We start from the raw sequence: 18,665 nt of genomic DNA, 5'->3' as shown, positions 1-18,665 counted from the left end.
TTGGGGGGGGGGGTGTTGGAGAGGACATTGTGGTCCTGCTGTACGATGCTGGAAAAGAACCTAATTTGAAAAGTTTGAGGTGAGAGTATTTTGCAGAGACCTGTCATGAGGAGATGAGAAACTGTACCTCTGTGTAAACAACTATACTATAAACCATTAAATCCTTAATAAAATGAGAAAAAAAATATGGTGGCTTGGAATCTGTGAGTTGACTCAGCGGATAGAGTAGAGTACACAGCCTGCTGTGTGTAAGACCCTGGGCTTGATTCCTGACATCACCTGGGAGCACCATATAGAGTGTTAAGAGTGTTAAGGGGATCTCCATGTATGTTGGAGTTGTGCTTTGCCACTCATGTCCTCTCTCAAAAACTGAGGATAAAAATTTTTGGACTAGGAAAAAATTGGACTAGGGAGGTAGCTTCGTGGTTTTTCTCATGTGGAGACCTTAAGTATATTCCCCAACATAGCATTAAAAAAAAAAGCTTAAGCATTATGTCCTCTACCTTCTCTGTCTCCCTACATATTTACTTTTATTCCCTCTGATGAAAATATGATGAACCATATTTCAAATGATTGCTCTGACCTGGAAATTTCATGAGGACACATAACTTCCCATTTGCAACAAGACCTTTGGATGCATATAAAGTCCTGGAATCACAATTGAATTTTTTTTTTTTTTTTTGGCCACTTCATGATACTTCCATATGGCTGTTAGCATTTCATTAGCCTGATTGATGCAGCATGTCAGTCAGCAAGATTTCATTCTACGCTTGCGCCCTTTTCTCTTAGGAGCAGCTGGGCTACAAGTGTATTTTACTTCTTTCTTTTCCAAAGTGATCTAGATACCATTAGCTCACTGGTGATATGGAGTGAAATTGGCATTGTGGTTAAAAGTGAGCAGATTTCAGGAAATGAACTATTCAAATAGTTCATTTGACTAGTGTGCTGCTTTTTCCTGTGTTCCACCCGGGATTGACTCAACCCTCACCACACTGAAAGAAGCTTCAGTGCTCATCTCCATCCAAACAACCCCCACCCCTATTCCACCTCTTGGCATGACGAAATCCCAGAGATGAACCCCCCACCCTTTAGGCACCTTTTACTGCATACATCCATGAGGAGGCAAACAGATTACTGATGTTAACTATTCGTAGATTGAAGCCATTTGTGTATTTAACATCAGATTCATGTGTAGGAGGCTATCCTTCGGTAATGGTAAGTGAATATCTTAGAATATAGAATCTGAAAAAGTAGCTCAGGCTATTGAAGCAGTGAAGTGTAAGTGTGTTCTGGAACCAACATTTAGACAAATGGAATGCATGGTGAATCTTATGGCTTTAAATCTGGTTGATGCTAAAACTGGTCATCTAGTTGCTTTTGGGAGATGATTTAGGAGAGTTTATATTTCCAGTCATAAAGACTATGCTATCTGTGGTGGGTCATATAAGCCAGAAAGAAGGTGTAGGACTATACATCAAGGAATTGAAAAGAAAGAATTTACATATATGTGAAAAAAATAACCGTTACTTTACTAAAAACATTTTTAATTGAGCTGTAATTCACATATAAAATGTAATGCTTTATTACTCATAGGCATATGACATCATTATTTGGTATTTGTATTGTGAAGTGATAACTTGAGTTTCTGATGGGTTAAAGGCATATTATCCTCAGTTCCCACAACAATTTATAAATAGCAATAGCAGGGATCCACACAAGTGTGTCAAACTCCTGAGTTTGAGTTTTCCACAACGCTGTACTGGCTTGCTTTGAGAGCTAGTTTATATAAATAGGCTGGCCTCCATGAAGATTAGATATATGGAAACAATATGAATGACTGAACTTTGCTAGGCTCTTTCACATGGCGATCTTATTATAATGATGATTTTTCTGTGGCTATTAACACTGCTTTGGAAATAATGATCTATGATCACTTATATGATTTGCCTGAATTACACTGCCACCCCTTTAGTAGAATTATTTGTCATCTCACTGTATTCTGTATGATCTTCCACATAGCTTACTGTCTAGATGTTATGTCTTATAGCAGAGAGCAGCCATATGGTGCTCAAGCTCTGCAACTGGAATGTTGTCTTTTCTCTTTTCTCCCCTCCCATTTCAAATCAGAAATGTAGAGGAGTTCCAGAAGTGCCACATCTTGCCAACATTTTGAATAGCCTTTTAAAAATGTTATTGGGCTGATAAAATAGTTCACTTGAGGGGGGTCGGATGGTGGCGCAGTAGGTTAAGTGCATGTGGCGCAAAGCGCAAGGACCAGCGTAAGGATCCCAGTTCAAGCTCCTGGCTCCCCACCTGCAGGGGAGTCGCTTCACAGGTGGTGAAGCAGGTCTGCAGGTGTCTATCTTTCTCTCCCCCTCTGTCTTCCCCTCCTCTCTCCATTTCTCTCTGTCCTATCCAACAACGACGAGAACAATAATAACTACAACAATAAAACAACAAGGGCAACAAAAGGGGGGAAAAATGGCCTCCAGGAGCAGTGGATTCATGGTGCAGGCACCGAGCCCAGCAATAACCCTGGAGAGAAGAAAAAAAAGTTCACTTGCATAATGTACTGCTTTGCCATGTTTTACCCAGGTTTGAGTCTGACCCCTCCCTCACCGAAGGAAGTTTTGGTACTCTCCTACTTCTCTCTCTCTGTCAATCTGTCTCTCTCTTTAAAAATAAATTAGCCATTGTAGTGGGAGATATACAATGGAATCTCATTTCTGTGATTATTTATTAATTCATTAATCAGTTTAGTTTTCTACCGCATTGGGGAGGGTTTATTAGGTAACTATAGAATGTTGACACATAGGAATAACCTCTCATCTCCTCATAATAGGCATTTAATTTATTTTGTTGTATTTTGCTTTTGTCATCACTGAAGCTTCACTGCTCTGGGCTGACTTTTTTTCAGAGGGAGTAGGTTGTCATTTATCCTCAGTTTTAGGTATATCCCATAGGTTTTTGATATGTAAAACTGTATTTTCTAACTTTTCTTTAGCATTTTCTAATTTTATTACATTTTTGTGTGTGTGTTATAGTCCTCCTCCTCCCCTCTTCCTCTACTTCTCCCTTCTTCCCCTTCCTTTCATTCCTCCAAGATTATCACTGAGTTTCCCTACATGATGAGCCTACTGCTCCTGGTGGCCATTTCTTTCCCCTCTTTCATTTCTTTTTTCTTTCTTTTCCTCCTTTTCTCCTCCCCCCCTTTTTTAGTAGAGAATGCAGGAAATTGAGAGGGAAGGGGGTAGAGAGGAAGAGAAGAAATAGAGACACCTGCAGTACTGCTTCACTGCTTATGAAACTTCCCCCTTCAGGGGGACTGGGAATTTTGTTCCATTGTAGCCAAAGAGTATACTTCTTAATTATAATCTTTAAAAAATTGTTGAGATTTTCTTTTGATCCTTTGTGTGGCCATTTTGGTAAATATAAATATATATTCTGCTGCTGGGCTCATTATTAAGTATTTAACATGTCCAATTTATCAATTATGTTATTCAAATTTTCTACATCTTATTTGTCTCATTGTAGTTTAATGAAATCAAGGCATATTTACTGAAATCAGTCCTACTATGACTATGGATTTTGCTATATTATTTTATTCTTTCTGTCAATTTTTGACATACTTATTTTTAAATTAGATAAATATAAGCTGTAATTTTCACATATTTCTAGTGGATTGGGGGTTACTACTATGAAATAATCAGCTTTTTTCCCCCACTACTACTTTTGGTTCATGTTTACTTGGTATGTTTTCCTTTTCTTTTACTTTTAACCTTTTTATACTTTTATTTAAGAGTACAAAACAGAAAACATACAGATTTGTAAGGAACTTATTGTTTATGTATGTGTGTTTCAGGCTTGCAACCTTTATCTTTTGATTAAAGTCTTTAGTCCATTTGTATTTAATCTAATTACAAATATATTGGGGATTTACTGTACCATTTTCTTACTACATATTTTTTAATTTTTTTTATTAGTGATTCAATATTGGTTTACAGAACTATGTGTTAACAGGGGTATAGTTCCACACCATTCCCACCACCAGAGTTCAGAATTCCAAGTCCCTCCATTGCAAACCACTGAGGTTCTCCCAAGGTTGCAGACATGGGTTAACTGTCATCTCTACAACTATCTGTCTGCATTTGTACTTAATTGCTCCCTTTTTCTTCCAGGTCCAATCCTCTCTTTCCCTCCAAGCCACACATAACCTTACTAATCTCTCCCTTTTTTGTGCCCTCTCTCTGGGACCTGATGGAGCTGGAGTTCAGAGCCCTCTTACCCTCTTCCTCCTATCACTTCTCCCATTGACAGGTCAGTTCATACCCCCAGCCTGTTTCTATCTTTCCCTAGTGGAGTAGGGCTTTTGTGAGGTGAAGTTCTAGGACACATTAGTGAGGTTGTCTGTCCAGAAGTGAGGGTGGAATCATGGTTGCATCTGTAACTTGGTGTCTAGAAGGTGGCAGGACATAGAATAAGACAAAATAGTTAATGAACAGGAACTAAAAAGTAGGAACAGAGCAGATGAGATTAGGGCTCTTAGGGTGGGAGAAAGCTCAGAAGTCCATTTTAGGCATGTTTCTAGGGGTCATGGCCTTGGTAGTTTTTACTTGTTTGATAGCTTGTATGAAATTGGATGAAAACATTGTCTGAGTAAATGTTTAAGAGTAGAGAAAAGGACTAAAAAGTTACATTAGGGCAGGGAGTAGCTCCTATTCTTGAAAATATTCTGTGGATAGAATTAACTATTTACCTCCATCCACCCAATATATATTGATATTTAGCACCAGAGCCTGTGTAACCTCTAAGTCCCTATTGGTCTGAGCTCATGGTCACAGCTGGAAACATTACAGGCTGCACTCATTTCAGGACCAATATTCCTCAAGTGACAGGGCAGGACACCCCAGCTTCCCTTTGGAGACTGGGGCAGTCCCTACTATAGCTGCTCTATGGTGAGGTCAAGGTCCTGAGGGGGCCCACAAGAGGGCTTGTGATTACTACCTTTTTTTTTTTTTGTTATTGATTTAATACTGATTTACAAAATTATAAGATAACAGGTATAATTCCACACCTTTCCCACCACCGAAGTTCTTTGTCCCCATTCTTGCCAGTGGAAACTACATTAGTTCTCCTAAGATCACAGACGTGGGTTAACTATGATTTTTATAACTATCTATATTTACATATATTCACCCATTTTCTCTATGGTCCTTTTCTTTTCTTCATTCTTAAGTCACACCTACTATTTCTGAGTGTCCTTCCCCCCATTTTTTTTTCCCGTTTTTGCCTCCAGGGTTATCACTGAGGCTTGGTGCTGGCATTATGAATCCACTGCTCCTGGAGGCTTTTTTTTTTTCTTTCTCCATTTTATTGGATAGGACAGAGAGAAATTGAGAGTGGAGGGGAAGATATACAGGGAGAAAGACACCTGCAGACCTGCTTCACCACTTGTGAAGCGCCCCTCCCCACCCCTCTTCAGGTCAGAAACTGGGGGTTCAAAATGGGGTCCTTACATGGGTCCTTGTGCTTGGTACTATGAGTGCTTAACCCGGTGTGCCACTGCCTGGCTCCGGGACCAAAATTCTTTATGGGGTGTAGTAGGTAAGCGTTCTGGCTTCTGTAATTGCTTTTCCACTGGATATGGACGTTAGCAAGTTGATCCATACCCCCACCTTGTTTCTATCATTCCCTAGTGGTATTACTTCCTGTTTATCTAACTAGCTTTTTTTTTTTTAATATTTTATTTATTTATTTATGAGAAAGATAGGAGAGAGAGGGAAAGGACCAGACAGCACTCTGGTACATGTGCTACCGGGGATTGAACTCGGGACCTCATGCTTGAGAGTCTAGTGCCTTAGCCACTGCACCACCTCCCGGACCACTCTAACTAGCTTTTAAAAAATATTTACTTATTTGTTTATTTATTTATTTTATTCCCTTTTTGTTTATTGTTGTAGTTGTTATTGATGTTGTCGTTGTTGGATAGGACAGAGAGAAATGGAGAGAGGAGGGGAAGGCAGAGGGGGGGGGGAGAAAGACAGACACCTGCAGACCTGCTTCACCCCCTGTGAAGGGATTCCCCTGCAGGTGGGGAGCCAGGGGTTCGATCCTAACACTGGTCCTTGCGCTAAGCGCCACCTGCGCTTAACCCTCTGTGCTACCACCCAATGACTTCCATTATCTAACTAGTTTTATATTCTTTTTCCTGTCCTTTTTATAATTCTGCTTCCCTTCACAACAAAGTTGTTAAAACTATTATTTTGTGATTATCTTACTGATAATTGTATCAGTTACCTTCACCCAAGACTTACTATGATCTGATAGACATTAAGTTTTTTTTTTTTTAATCATATCCTGGGTAATGCAAGGGGCTTAGAACATTTTTGTCCCATTTACTCACCTTCTAGGTTATGTGTTACTAATTCTAACCCTGTGTTCTGAAATTCACAAATAACTACTGTGTAGATCTTCTTCCTGTTTGCTTTCTTTCTGCACCTCCAGATATCCATCAGAGGCCATTTTCCTTTTCCCTGAGGAGCATCCTTTAGTGTTCCCTCTAGTATACATCTGCTGGTGGGTGATATTACCTCGCAGATTTTGTTTGTTTAAAAGTTTCGTTTCCCCTTATTTTGAAGGACTTTTTTAAATTTCCAACTTAAAAATATTATTTGTAAAATGCAAATATTGACAAGACCATACAATAAGAGGGGTATAATTCCACACAATCCCACCACCAGAGTTCCATATCCCATCCCCTCCATTGGAAGCTTTCCTGTTCTTTATCCCTCTGGGAGTATGGACCCAGGATCATTATAGGATGCACAGGGTGGAAGGTCTGGCTTCTGTAATTGCTTCTCCACTGAACATGGGTGTTGGCAGGTCGATCCATACTCGTAGCCTGTCTCTCTCTTTCCCTAGTGGGGTAGGGCTCTGGAGAGGTGGGGTTCCAGGGTACATTAGTGAGGTCATCTGCCCAAGGAAGTCGGGTTGGCATCATGGTATCATCTGCAACTTGGTGGCTGAAAAGCATTAAGATATAAAGCAGCACAAATTGTTGAATAATCAGGAACCTAAAGGCAAGAATATAGCAGATGCGATTTGGGGGTATCCTTTTTTGAAAAAGCTAGTAGGTATATTGCAAGGGGCTCATGACTTTACTAATTTTTGCCTGAGCCCAACAGTTAACATGCAGGTGGACCAAAGGTATTATCTGGGAAGATGGTTGGGAATAGGACTAATAAGCTGGATCAAGGAAGAGAGTAGTTCCCAAATGTGGGAATAGTATATAAATATTGCTAACTGTAAATCCCATTGATTTGATCTGGGACCCATATTTGCCGGAGGAGCCTGTGTAACCTCTGCATCTCTGTAGGTTGAAGGACATTTTAATTGATTACAGAAGCACTCTTTGCTCAATTGCAAGTTTTCTATATTTTGGCACCCTGAGTTTTCACTTTCTCTCTGATGCCTTCAAAGTGATGTGTATGTAGTGTGTGTGTGTGTACCTGTGCTTGTGCAAGTATATATTTGCATATATGCAAGCATATGCTTATGTGACCATGAATATTTTTGTGGGGAGAATTTTTCCAGTCTTTTCTAAATGTTCTAAATAGGAAGTAGATCCAAGAAACTCAGGCTGCTATTACCGGATACAAGAGAGCTGCAGGTATTTATACAGTGCAGAATACTTTGTGGAAAACCCAACAAATGCTGCTTGCTTCACTTTTTGAGTCTGTTTATCATCGTTCGACTCTAAACTCTTTGAAGACAATGACCAGTTTTTCTGTTGTTGTGAAAATCATGATGTATTTTTGCATAGAAAAACACATCATTATTTTTCCAACCCAGTACATTCTTATGTTTTGTATTTACCATAGAATCTGGAGTTACTAAGCAATGGTTAAACGACTCTCTGTAATGTACTCTTCTGTAGCTCCATCTTCACCTTTTGAATCATGTTCCTAGGCATATATTTTTTTAACCTCAATGCTTGTCATTTTGGGCTCTCTGATCCTTTGTTGGGGAACTATTCCACACACTGTACAATATTTTATAATATACCTGCCTTTTATCCATGACATACCAGTAGTTTTGACCTCTAATTTTGCCCACAGAAAGTGTATACAGACATTGTAATGACATCTAGAGAACAATACCGCTTCTGGTTGGGAATCATTGGAATAATCTGTGCAGGGCTTAGTTAGAGCAGTGACTCAGTGTTTTGCATTTTCCATTTATTTATTTATACATTTACTTTATGAGAGAGAGGGAGAGGTAGACTGAGCAGAGCACCACTCCAGCATACGCAGTGCCTGACATGGAACCTGGGGCCTCATGTATACAAAAATCCAACCTGTATTCCACTGTTGAGCCACTGCACAGCTGCTAAATGATGCTTTCTAATGTCAAGGTTTTTTTTTTTTTTTTTTTTAATTATAGGGTTTGAAACTGCCAAGTCTTTTGCCCTCCATGGTGCACATGTGATCCTGGCCTGTAGGAACATGGCAAGAGCCAATGAAGCTGTGTTGCGCATTCTAGAAGAATGGGTAAGCCAGCACTTGACTATTTCCTTTTAATTGTCAAATATACACTCTGGGATAAACACATGGAGATTTTAGTACAGTACATAAAGTTTATTACTCTTGGAATGATGTTTTCTTTATTTTTAATGTCATATTCACTTTGTTTACTTTATGAATGAGAGGGCAAACAAGGCTGTTATTATCCACACATTTGTTTATAATTCACAATGAGATTCGTCTTCCTTCCTTGTCAGAGGTTTGAGAACACTTAGTCATTTAGCTCATTTACTAAGAAAAATAAAAAATGGTAGCGCCCATGAAGACAACCAAGAACTTGCTATGCTTATGGTTTTTCAGATTAGAAAAGACAAGGCTCTAATACTGTTTTTGATTTTTTTGTTTTCGCTTGTCTCTTTGTGAACATTGCTGTTGATATGAGATATGTCTGTGAATTAACACTTATTGAGCACTTACAGTATACTTGGGACCAGTAGTATAATATCAAACAGAACAAAATCTCTGCCTTCATGAGCTTGTCCTCCAAGTGGGAGCAATAAACACAAAGAAATAATTGAGTTTAAGATTTAGCATGATGTTAAGTTGTTATAACTATAATGTAGCATGATAAAGCGGAGCTAGAAATGAGTTATGATGGTGCAAACTGTTTTAGAATCAGTGGTCAGCATTAACCCACTCTAAAACTGTAACATTGGCTCAGTGGTCAAATAGTGAGTTGGGTGAATGTCAAGAGGAATGCTTTTATTTTTTTTCTTTTTATTTTTTAATTTTCATTATTGGATAAGACAGGAAGAAATTGAGAGAGGAGGGGGAGATGGAGAGGGAGAGAGAATGACATACACCTGCAGACCTGCTTCACCACTTGTGAAGCAACTCGGGAAGTGCTTTTTTATTTTTATTTTTTAAACAGAGGATAGCTCCACTCTGGCTTATTATAGCAGCAGGAATTGAACCTGGGACCTCTGAGAGAGCCTCAGTCATGAAAAATCTTTTACATAACCATTACACTGTCTCCCTGGCTGGTGCAATGCTTTTAAAGTACTGAGCACTGCCTGTGCAAAGGCACAGAGTAGCAATACTTGGAGAGTTGAGCCATCAGTGGGAAAACTGGTGTAGCCAGACCTGAATGGAAGGGAAAGTGGTCACAGAGATCCTTCTACGGTAGTACAAATGGTTTTAGCCTCAGCAGCAAGGGAGGAGTTAGGGCATTTGAGCCAGAAAGTGACACTGGCTAGTTATCTTAATAGTAATGTGATTATCTTAATAGTAATGTGAGAAGTTCAGCTTAAAACATGGACCTCATTTATCCTCCTGTACTTGACATTCGTTTATGTAGTGATGATGCATGCTACTATAGTAGGTGCTGGGGCCTGCAGTTAAAGTTAAACATGTCTTCCAAGACAGATTTAAACAAAGACACATGGACATCACTGTGAACTTGAAATAATAGTAATGTTATGCTACAAAATGATAACTAATGCCAGGGAGGAGAGAGACATTAAAAGCCCCTGAGAGAGAATCAAGAGTTCTTGTGTTGAAATCTCAAGAAAGATTCAGGGAGGGTGGGAGAAGGACCCATCTGGCAGAGGTAAAGATCTGTGCCTTGGTCTTGTGAACAGGGGAGGCTGAGGGAGTGTGAAGGGGATTCTTTAGTAGCTCTTGCAATGGCTGTCTTCATTTTCTGAACATCATGGAAGATTTATTTCCATTTGAAGCATTAGACCATGGTTTGTTTAAGAGAAGGATGTTCTAGACTAAAAAGTTATGAAAGTCAAGGAAAGGAAGACCTATTTCTGCTTTTTCAGTATATTTCAAATGAAATATTTCAAATTTGGTACATTTCAAACATCTTTGTCTTGAGCTAACTGAAGTCATTATTTTGTGTTGAATTATATAAAACAGGACCAAGTTTTCCTCAGATTTTGTTAGCATCTTTCTAACTTTGAAGTTTAAAGTGTGATAACTTCTACTAGGTGGTATGGTAATACATTTTAAAGGTGTATAAGGAAAACAAATGGTTATGTATGTACATATATACATGGTTTAAATCTTCATACAGACTGGAAATATAAAATGAAAAGTCACAGTCCCTCTCTTGGTTGGAAAGTCTTTCTTTTGAAAAGTAAATATTATTAGCTGTTTCTTATATTTTCTTTCATAAAAAATGGTTGCATGTGAGTCAGGTGGTAGTGCAGCGGGTTAAGTGTAGATGGAGCAAAGTGCAAGGATTGGTGTAAGCATCCCAGTTCGAGCCCGCAGCTCCCCACCTGCAGTGGAGTCACTTCACAAGCAGTGAAGCAGGTCTTCAGGTGACTTTCTTTCCCACTCTCTGTCTTCCCCTCCTCTCTCCATTTCTCTCTGTCCTATCCAACAACTATGACATCAATAACAATAACAACAACAATAACTACAATAAAAAACAGGGGCAACTAACTAAATAAATATTTAAAAAATGGTTGCATATACTAACAAACATATGCACATACTGTTTTGTGCTATAATTAAAAAAAAAAAAACCCTCTTAATTGGTGGAGAGGAATTGGCCGGGGAGTGAGAAGTTAGAGAGGAGAGACCAGACCTGCAACAGTGCTTCACTGCTTGTGAAGCTTTCCCCCTGTAGGTGGGGACTGGGACTTGAACCTGGTTCCTCATACATTGTAGCATGTCTGCTCAGCTGGGTGTGCCATCTCCTGGCTCCTGCTATAATTTTTTAAACTTAGTTCTGCAGGAGATATTTTCTTATCAGTGTGTATATATCTACGTCATTGCTTTTCTTTTTAAAAAGATGCATTTATTGGGGCCAGGAGGTGGCTCACCTGGTTAAGTGTTCATAGTACAGTGCACAAGGACCCAGGTTCAAGTCCCCACTACCCACCTGCAGGGGGAAAGCTTCACAAATGTCGACACAGTGCTGCAGTGTCTCTCTGTCTCTCTCCCTGCCTATCCCCCGCCTTCTTAATTTCTCTCTGCCTCTATCCAATAATAAATAAATAAATAAATATAAACAAAAGATATATGTATGTATGTATGTTTTTCTGGGGTGGGAAGAGACAGTGTGCTTGCATATGGGAGTAGGAACCAGAGCATTATTCTGCCAAATATGACACCAGTTATTTCTAGACCTCATACTTTCAAGTCCAACTCTTTATCTACTGTATCACCTCTCAGGCCATCATCCTCCTTGTTTTTAACTGCTGTATAATATTCCAGCATGTGCCCATATACTGTATAATAATGCTGTAATTGTTTAAGCCTGCCTTCCTTTTCTTTGTATTACCTTGCTGTTACAAGTTCACTTCATAACTCTAGTTTCTCTTGCATCTTCATTCAAAATTGGGTTTAAACCGCTACAATAATGAGCATTCATCAACTACACAGTTGTGTTTCAAACTTTACAGTGATTCAGTTAACAATGACAGTGGTTCCAAAAGACAATGTGATCATGTAGAATAGTTGTGTAACAAAATGCTCCAACTTCTGCCTGAGAGTGAGATCATCCCATATTCATCCTTCTGTTTCTGAATTATTTCACTCAACATTATTTTTTCAAGGTCCATCCAAGATCGGCTGAAAATGGTGAAGTCACCATTTTTTTACAGCTGAGTAGTATTCCATTGTGTATATATACCACAACTTGCTCAGCCACTCATCTGTTGTTGGACACCTGGGTTGCTTCCAGGTTTTGGCTATTACAAATTATGCTGCTAAGAACATAGGTATGCACAGATCTTTTTGGATGGGTGTGTTGGGTTCCTTAGGATATATCCCCAGGAAAGGAATTGCAGGATCATAGAGTAGGTTCATTTCTAGCCTTCTGAGAGTTCTCCAGACTGCTCTCCACAGGGGTTGGACCAATTTACATTCCCACCAGCAGTGCAGGAGGGTTCCTTTGAGCCCACAACCTCTCCTGCATTTGTTGCTGCTACCTTTTCTGATGTATAATGTTCTCACATGAGTGAAGTGTATCTTATTGTTGTCTTTGTTTGCCTTTCTCTGACAATCAAAGACTTGGAGCATTTTTTCATGTGTTTCTCGGCCTTTTGGATCTCTTCTGTGGTGAATATTCTGTCCATGTCCATCCATTTTTATATGGGGTTATTTGTTTTCTTGTTGTTGAATTTGGCAAGCTCTTTATATATTTTGGTTATTAAACTCTTATCTGATGTATGGCATGTAAAGATCTTCTCCCATTCTGTGAGGGGTCTGTTAGTTTGGGTATTGGTTTCTTTTGCTGTGTAGAAGCTTTTTAATTTGGTGTAGACCCATAGGTTTATACTTTTGCCTTACTCTTTTTTGTAATTGTTGTAATTTTATTTAAAAAGGGGTTGATTGGGGGCTGCTGCGCATAAAGGGATTCACAGTGAGGAGCTGGGAACTGGTTTAAACAATACCAGGTTTATTAGGGTGAAACAGGTAAAAGGCAAAATAAGCACTTATTATCAAGACTTAAGAGTACACTAGGTCCATGAAGTCTGAGTATAGTTATCAAAAGTTTAGTCCCATAAGATAAAGAATTATCAGCTCTGGTAAAGGTTGCTCATGGCTATAGAGGGGTCTAACAGTTTACCAGCTAGCAGAGTCACATGTGTTCAGTTCCCTGGTGAAATAGCCATGGTGGATACATGGCACATGTCCATCGAGATGCTTCTGACCAGAAGAAGAAGCAGCAGCCAAAGAGAGCGACATGCTCCATATCCAGTACTTTATACTTTCCCTTCTCTGTGTGTCCAGTCTCAGGCTGATGTCATTTGTATGCTAATAGTCCCAAACTCCTTTTGGGGTTACAACATGTAATTGTATTTGTTTCATTGAAGATGTCTTTAAAATTTATGTGGAAAAGAGTTCTGCCAATATTTTCCTCTAAGTATCTGATAATTTCTGTTCTAACATCTAAGTCCTTGATCCACTTGGAATTTACTTTTGTGTTTGGTGAAATATAGTGGTTCAGTTTCATTCTTATGTATGTTTCAACTCATTTTTGTTTTGTTTCAACTAATTTTCATTTTGTTTTGATGATAAAGAGAATTTGCATTTTGTCAAAGGCTTTCTCTGCATCTATTGACATGACCATGTGGTTTTTGGTCTGATTATATTGATGTGGTGGATCACGTTGATTGATTTACATACATTAAATCAAACTTTAATCCCTGGGATAAACTCCACTTGATCAGGATGAACAATCTTTTTAATGTACTGCTGTATCTGGTTGGCTAGAATTTTGTTCAATATTTTCACATCTATGTTCATCAGAGATACTGGTCTGTAGTTTTCTTTTTTGGTTGTGTCCCTGTCTGCTTTTGGTATCAGAGTGATGTTGGCTTCATAGAAGCTGGAAAGAAGTATTCCAGTGTCTTCAATCTTCTGGAAGACTTTTAAAAGTAGAGGTATTGGGACTAGGTGGTAGCACACCTGGTTGAGCACACATGTTACAGTGCGAAAGGATCCAGGTTCAATCCCCTGGTCCCCACCTTCATGAGTGGTGAAGCAGGGCTACAGGTGTCTGTCTCTCTCCCTCTGTATCGTCCCCTCCCCTCTCAATTTCTGGCTGTCTATCCAATAAATAAATTTCTGGCTGTCTATCCAATAAATAAATAAAGGTAATATTTAAAAAAGTAGAGGTAGTAGTTCTTCTTTGAAGGTTTTATAGAATTCATTTGTAAAACCATCTGGTCCAGGACTTTTATTCTTGGGAAGGTTTTTGATAACTCTTCAAATTTTATTAGCTGTGATGGGCCCGTTCATATAATCGAGTTCCTCTTTATTTAATTTTGGAAGTTCATAGGAAATCGTCCATTTCTTCCAGGTTCTCTAGCTTGGTGGAATATAGTTGTTCATAGAGGCCTCATGTGATATGTTGAATATCTGTGGTGTTTTTTGATATCTCCTCTTTCATTTATGATTCGATTTATTCGGGTCTTGGTTTTGTGAGTCTGGCTAAAGGTTTGTCGATTTTGTTCACTCTTTTGAAGAACTAACATTTACTTTTGTTGATCTTTTGTATGGTTTTCTTATCTTCAGTGTTATTGATTTCTGCCCTAACTTTAGTGATTTCTGTCCTTCTGGTTGCTTTAGGGTTCCTTTGTTGTTGTTCTTCTAGGTCTTTAAGATGTGTAATCAGGTTGTTTATTTGTGCTTTTTCTTGTTTCCTAATGTGTGCTTGTATGGCTATGAACTTCCTTCTTAGTACTGCCTTAGCTGTGTCCCAAATATTTTGATAGCCCGTGTCTTCAATGTCATTGAACTCTCGAAACATTTTGATTTATTCCTTGATTTCCTCTTTGACTCAGTAGTTGTTAAGAAGTGTACTGTTGAGCTTCCACATTTTGGGACTATTACTAATCTTTTGTTGATTGTTAGGTGTTAGTTTAATTCCACTGTGTTCTGAGAAGATGCTTGGAATGATTTCAATGCTCTTGAATTTGCTGATGCTGTCTTTGTGGCCTAACATATGATCTGTCCTTGAGAATGACCCATGTGGACTTGAATAGAATGTGTATTCCATTTCTTGGGGTGGATGATTCTGAAAATGTCCACTAGTTCTAGTTTATCTATCTCCTCATTTATCTCCCTCATGTCTTTATTGATTTTCTGCCTGGATGACCTGTCAAGTTGAGAGAGTAGGATGTTGAAGTCCCCTACTATGACTGTGTTGCTGTTAATATATTTCTGTAGCTCTTTCAGTAGATGTTTGATGTATTTAGATGGCTTCTCATTGGGTGCATAGATGTTAATAATTGTTAAGTCCCCTTAGTTGACTGATCCTCTGAGCATTAAGTAATGTCCAGCCCTATCTTTTAAATTTTTATTTATTTTAAAGTCTATTGTGTCAGATATGAAAATAGCTGTTCCTGCCCTTTTTGTGTGGTCTATTGGCTTGTATGATAGTTTTCCATCTTTTCACTTTGAGTCTGTGTTTGTCTTGTTGAATTAGGTGGGTTTCCTGTAGACAGCATGTTGTTTTCTGATCCATCTCCCTACTCTGTGCCTTTTAATAGGTGAATTCACATCATTGCCATTTATTGATATCATAGATTGAAGATATTTTAATGCCATTCTTGTAGTTTTTAGAGTGTTCTGATATATGGCATGTTTATGGTGGTCTTACTGTTTATAGGAGACCTTTAAGAATTTCTTTCAGGGCAGGCTTGGTGATAGTTGATTCTTTCAACTGTTGCTTTTCTGAGAAAATTTTTATGACTCCATCTTGTCTGAATGACAGTCTAGGAGGATACATTTTTTTTGGCTAAAATCCTTTCTCATTGAGCCCTTGATAGATACCATTCTCTTCTGGCCTGTAGTGTTTGTGTGGAGCAGCCAGCTGCTACTCTTATGGGTTTTCCTCTGTAGGTGACTATTTGTTTTTCTCTTTCAGCCTTTAGGATCCTTTCTTTATCCTTATTCTTTTCCATTCTAAATATGATGTGTCTTGGTGTCTTCAATTCTGGGTTAATTCTATTTGTGACGCTCTGGGCTTCTTGAACCTTTATGTCTTTGATGTTGTCTAGACTAGAGAAGTTCTCAGCTATTTTGTCCTGAAGGATGCTTTCTCCCCCTACCTCTCTTTCTTCCTCTGGTAAACCAATAATGCATGTATTATTTCTTTGGAAGTCATCCCATAGGTCTCTGTTGTTGTTTTCAGAATCTCTTAATCTCTTTTTGAGATCTCTTACTTCTGTTTTAGTTGTCTCTAATCATCCTTGATTTAATTCTGTCTTCAGCCTCATTTATTTTATTCTCTCTCTCCTCTACTCTTTTCAGGAGTTCATCTATTTTTTACCCTGTTCTGATACTGTTTTAGCTTATTCATCTAGTTGTGTTCTTAGCTCATCTGTTTCAGCTTTCAGCTCTCTAATAACCTTGAGATAATTAGTGTTTTCTTCTAGTGCCTCATTTGTTGTTTCTGTTTTTCTGATGACAATTCTTTCAAACTCTTTACTCACTCCTGTGATTATTTCCTTATCTAGCATTTGGATGTTGACCTCATTATTTTGTAGTTCAACCTTTGGGGGCCTTTTAACTGGACTTTTGTCCTGGTTCATTTCTCCAATATTTCTTTTTATTGGTTTAACTTTTTATGTAGTATGTTATAAGGTCCATCTCGCAGTACTTTTCAAATTACTGATCACTCTTGCCTGGATTGACTTGTGACTAAGTAAGGTACTTAAAGAGTACACAGTTGTGGAAATTAACAGTAGTTTCAATTTTATTTCAATTCCTGAGTTGGAGCATAGAGGCTGTTAAAAGCCTCTTTTATTCTTTTTCTTCCCTGTAGGCTATGGGAGCCTGAGGGCTTTTAAACTATAAGTAAACTTGGTCCGGGTGGTGGCGCACCTGGTTGAGTGCATGCTACAGTGCACAAGGACCCTGGTTCGAGCCCCCAGGCCCCACCTGCAGGAGGAATGCTTTGCAAGTGGTGAAGCGGTGTTGCAGGTGTCTCTCTGTCTCTTCCTCTTTATCACCCTTCCCCTCTCAATTTCTGACTGTCTCTATCCAATAAATAAAATAAAGATAATAATAATAATAATAATAATAACTATAAGTAAACTTCTTAGCTTAATCATTTACTCTAGTGGTTTGGTAGGTTCCTGAAGTCGTTCTAGTCCTGCCTCGTTGTGGTCCCAGGTGGTATCCTTTGATATTCCTAGTTGAGCCAGTAGAAGAGAGGAGAGAAACACAGCTGCTGTTGCTCTGTATCCCCACGTCCGGAAGTCTAATAATATTTAGTTTTAAAGTCAATTTTGGAAGAGTAGAGCATATTTATGCATTTATATTTTTCCCCCTTTCTCCTTACATATGATAACAGATTCAACTTTTTTTGTCCCTTTGTTAGTAGCACAGAGGTAGAAACTCCTGATTCTGCCCTTATTAACCATGGAACCTTGACAAATTTCAGAATATCAGTGCCACAGCTTCCTCATATCTATCAAAAGAATAGTGAGCAGAATGCTCTCAGAGATGCACTAGTCAGCTTTCTTTATGTTGTATAAGTACTGCATGCTAACTGATTGTGCCATTGGAGCTCTACCCTTTCCTCCTCTTCTTCCTCCTCTTTTCTCTTTTTTTCCTTCTCCTTCTTCTCCTCTTTCTATTTCTCCTTCTTCTTCTTCTTCTTTGCCTACAGGGTCATCTCTGAGGGCTCAGTGCCTGCACTATGAATCCACTGCTCCTGTGGCTATTTTTTTTTTTTTGATAGGACAGAGAGAAGTTGAGAGAGGAGGGAAGACAGAGAGGCTGAGAAAAAGATAAACACCTGCAGACCTGCCTCACCACTTGTGAGGCGACCCCCTGCAGGTAGGGAGCTGGGGTTCGAACTTGAATCTTTGCGCTGTTCGTTGCGCTTCATACTATGTGTGCTTAACCTGGTGTGCTACTGCCTGGCTTCCTAGCCTTTCTTTATGTTAAGCCACAGTTGGTTTCTCGAGAATAAGTTTTCGATGACAGAATTTATCATTGTACAGTTTTATTCTGTCGTAAGGTAACTTGAGGTTGATCAGTATTCCCTGATAATTATATAAAATTATTCACTATCAGGACATGAGAAAAAGAAGTAGGAAAGTAGAGGAAACTAATATTCACAGAGAGTTTTAGATATATAAAACAGCTTTTCTATCAATCAGTTGCAAACTGAAGAAACTGTTTTTTATCATCTCCTTTTCTTTTGTCCTCTTCTCCTCCCTCTCCCTCCCTCCCCTATCCCTTTTGTTGTTGTCACTGGGTTCATCACTGCTCCAGGTCAACTTTTTATTTATTTATTTATTTTTTTAGATAGATACTTAGATACATAGATACCACAGCACTGAAGCTTCCCTCTAAATTGGAAGGGGGGCAGCTGGACATTAACCAGAATTGTGGGTATGGCAAAATATACACACTATCTAGGTGAACTATTTCACTGATCCTTATCTGTTCCTTTGTTATTTGTGAAACCCATTGTATCATATTCCTCACTACCCCCAGTTATGACTAGAGAACTTCATCAAAGTCGTCACCACTATGTCATGCCTTTGTGCTATCAATGTAGCACAGAGTGTGGGAGGACCTGCCTTGGTGAATCACTCTGAGCTCTAAACTGCTCCTTTCCCCCTCCTCCACCCTTCACATTTGCAGGTCTGGTTTCCTTCA

At 38.9% G+C, this 18,665-nt stretch overlaps 1 protein-coding gene across 6 annotated transcripts in view; it reads left to right on the top strand.

Annotated features, from left to right (window-relative positions):
- The window catches only part of WWOX (WW domain containing oxidoreductase), a 1,192,279-nt gene that overhangs the window by 59,314 nt on the left and 1,114,300 nt on the right, over positions 1-18,665 (top strand). For all 6 annotated transcript variants that reach the window (XM_060185124.1, XM_060185125.1, XM_060185126.1 and 3 more), the window contains one exon: positions 8,443-8,549. In XM_060185124.1, coding sequence (XP_060041107.1) covers positions 8,443-8,549 — 107 coding nt within the window. The remainder of the gene's footprint in view (positions 1-8,442; positions 8,550-18,665) is intronic.

Source organism: Erinaceus europaeus, chromosome 2 (genome assembly GCF_950295315.1).
Source record: "Erinaceus europaeus chromosome 2, mEriEur2.1, whole genome shotgun sequence".
NCBI lineage: Eukaryota > Metazoa > Chordata > Mammalia > Eulipotyphla > Erinaceidae > Erinaceus > Erinaceus europaeus.
Note: the sequence above shows the minus strand (reverse complement) of the source record. Positions and strands in the feature narration are given on the sequence as shown.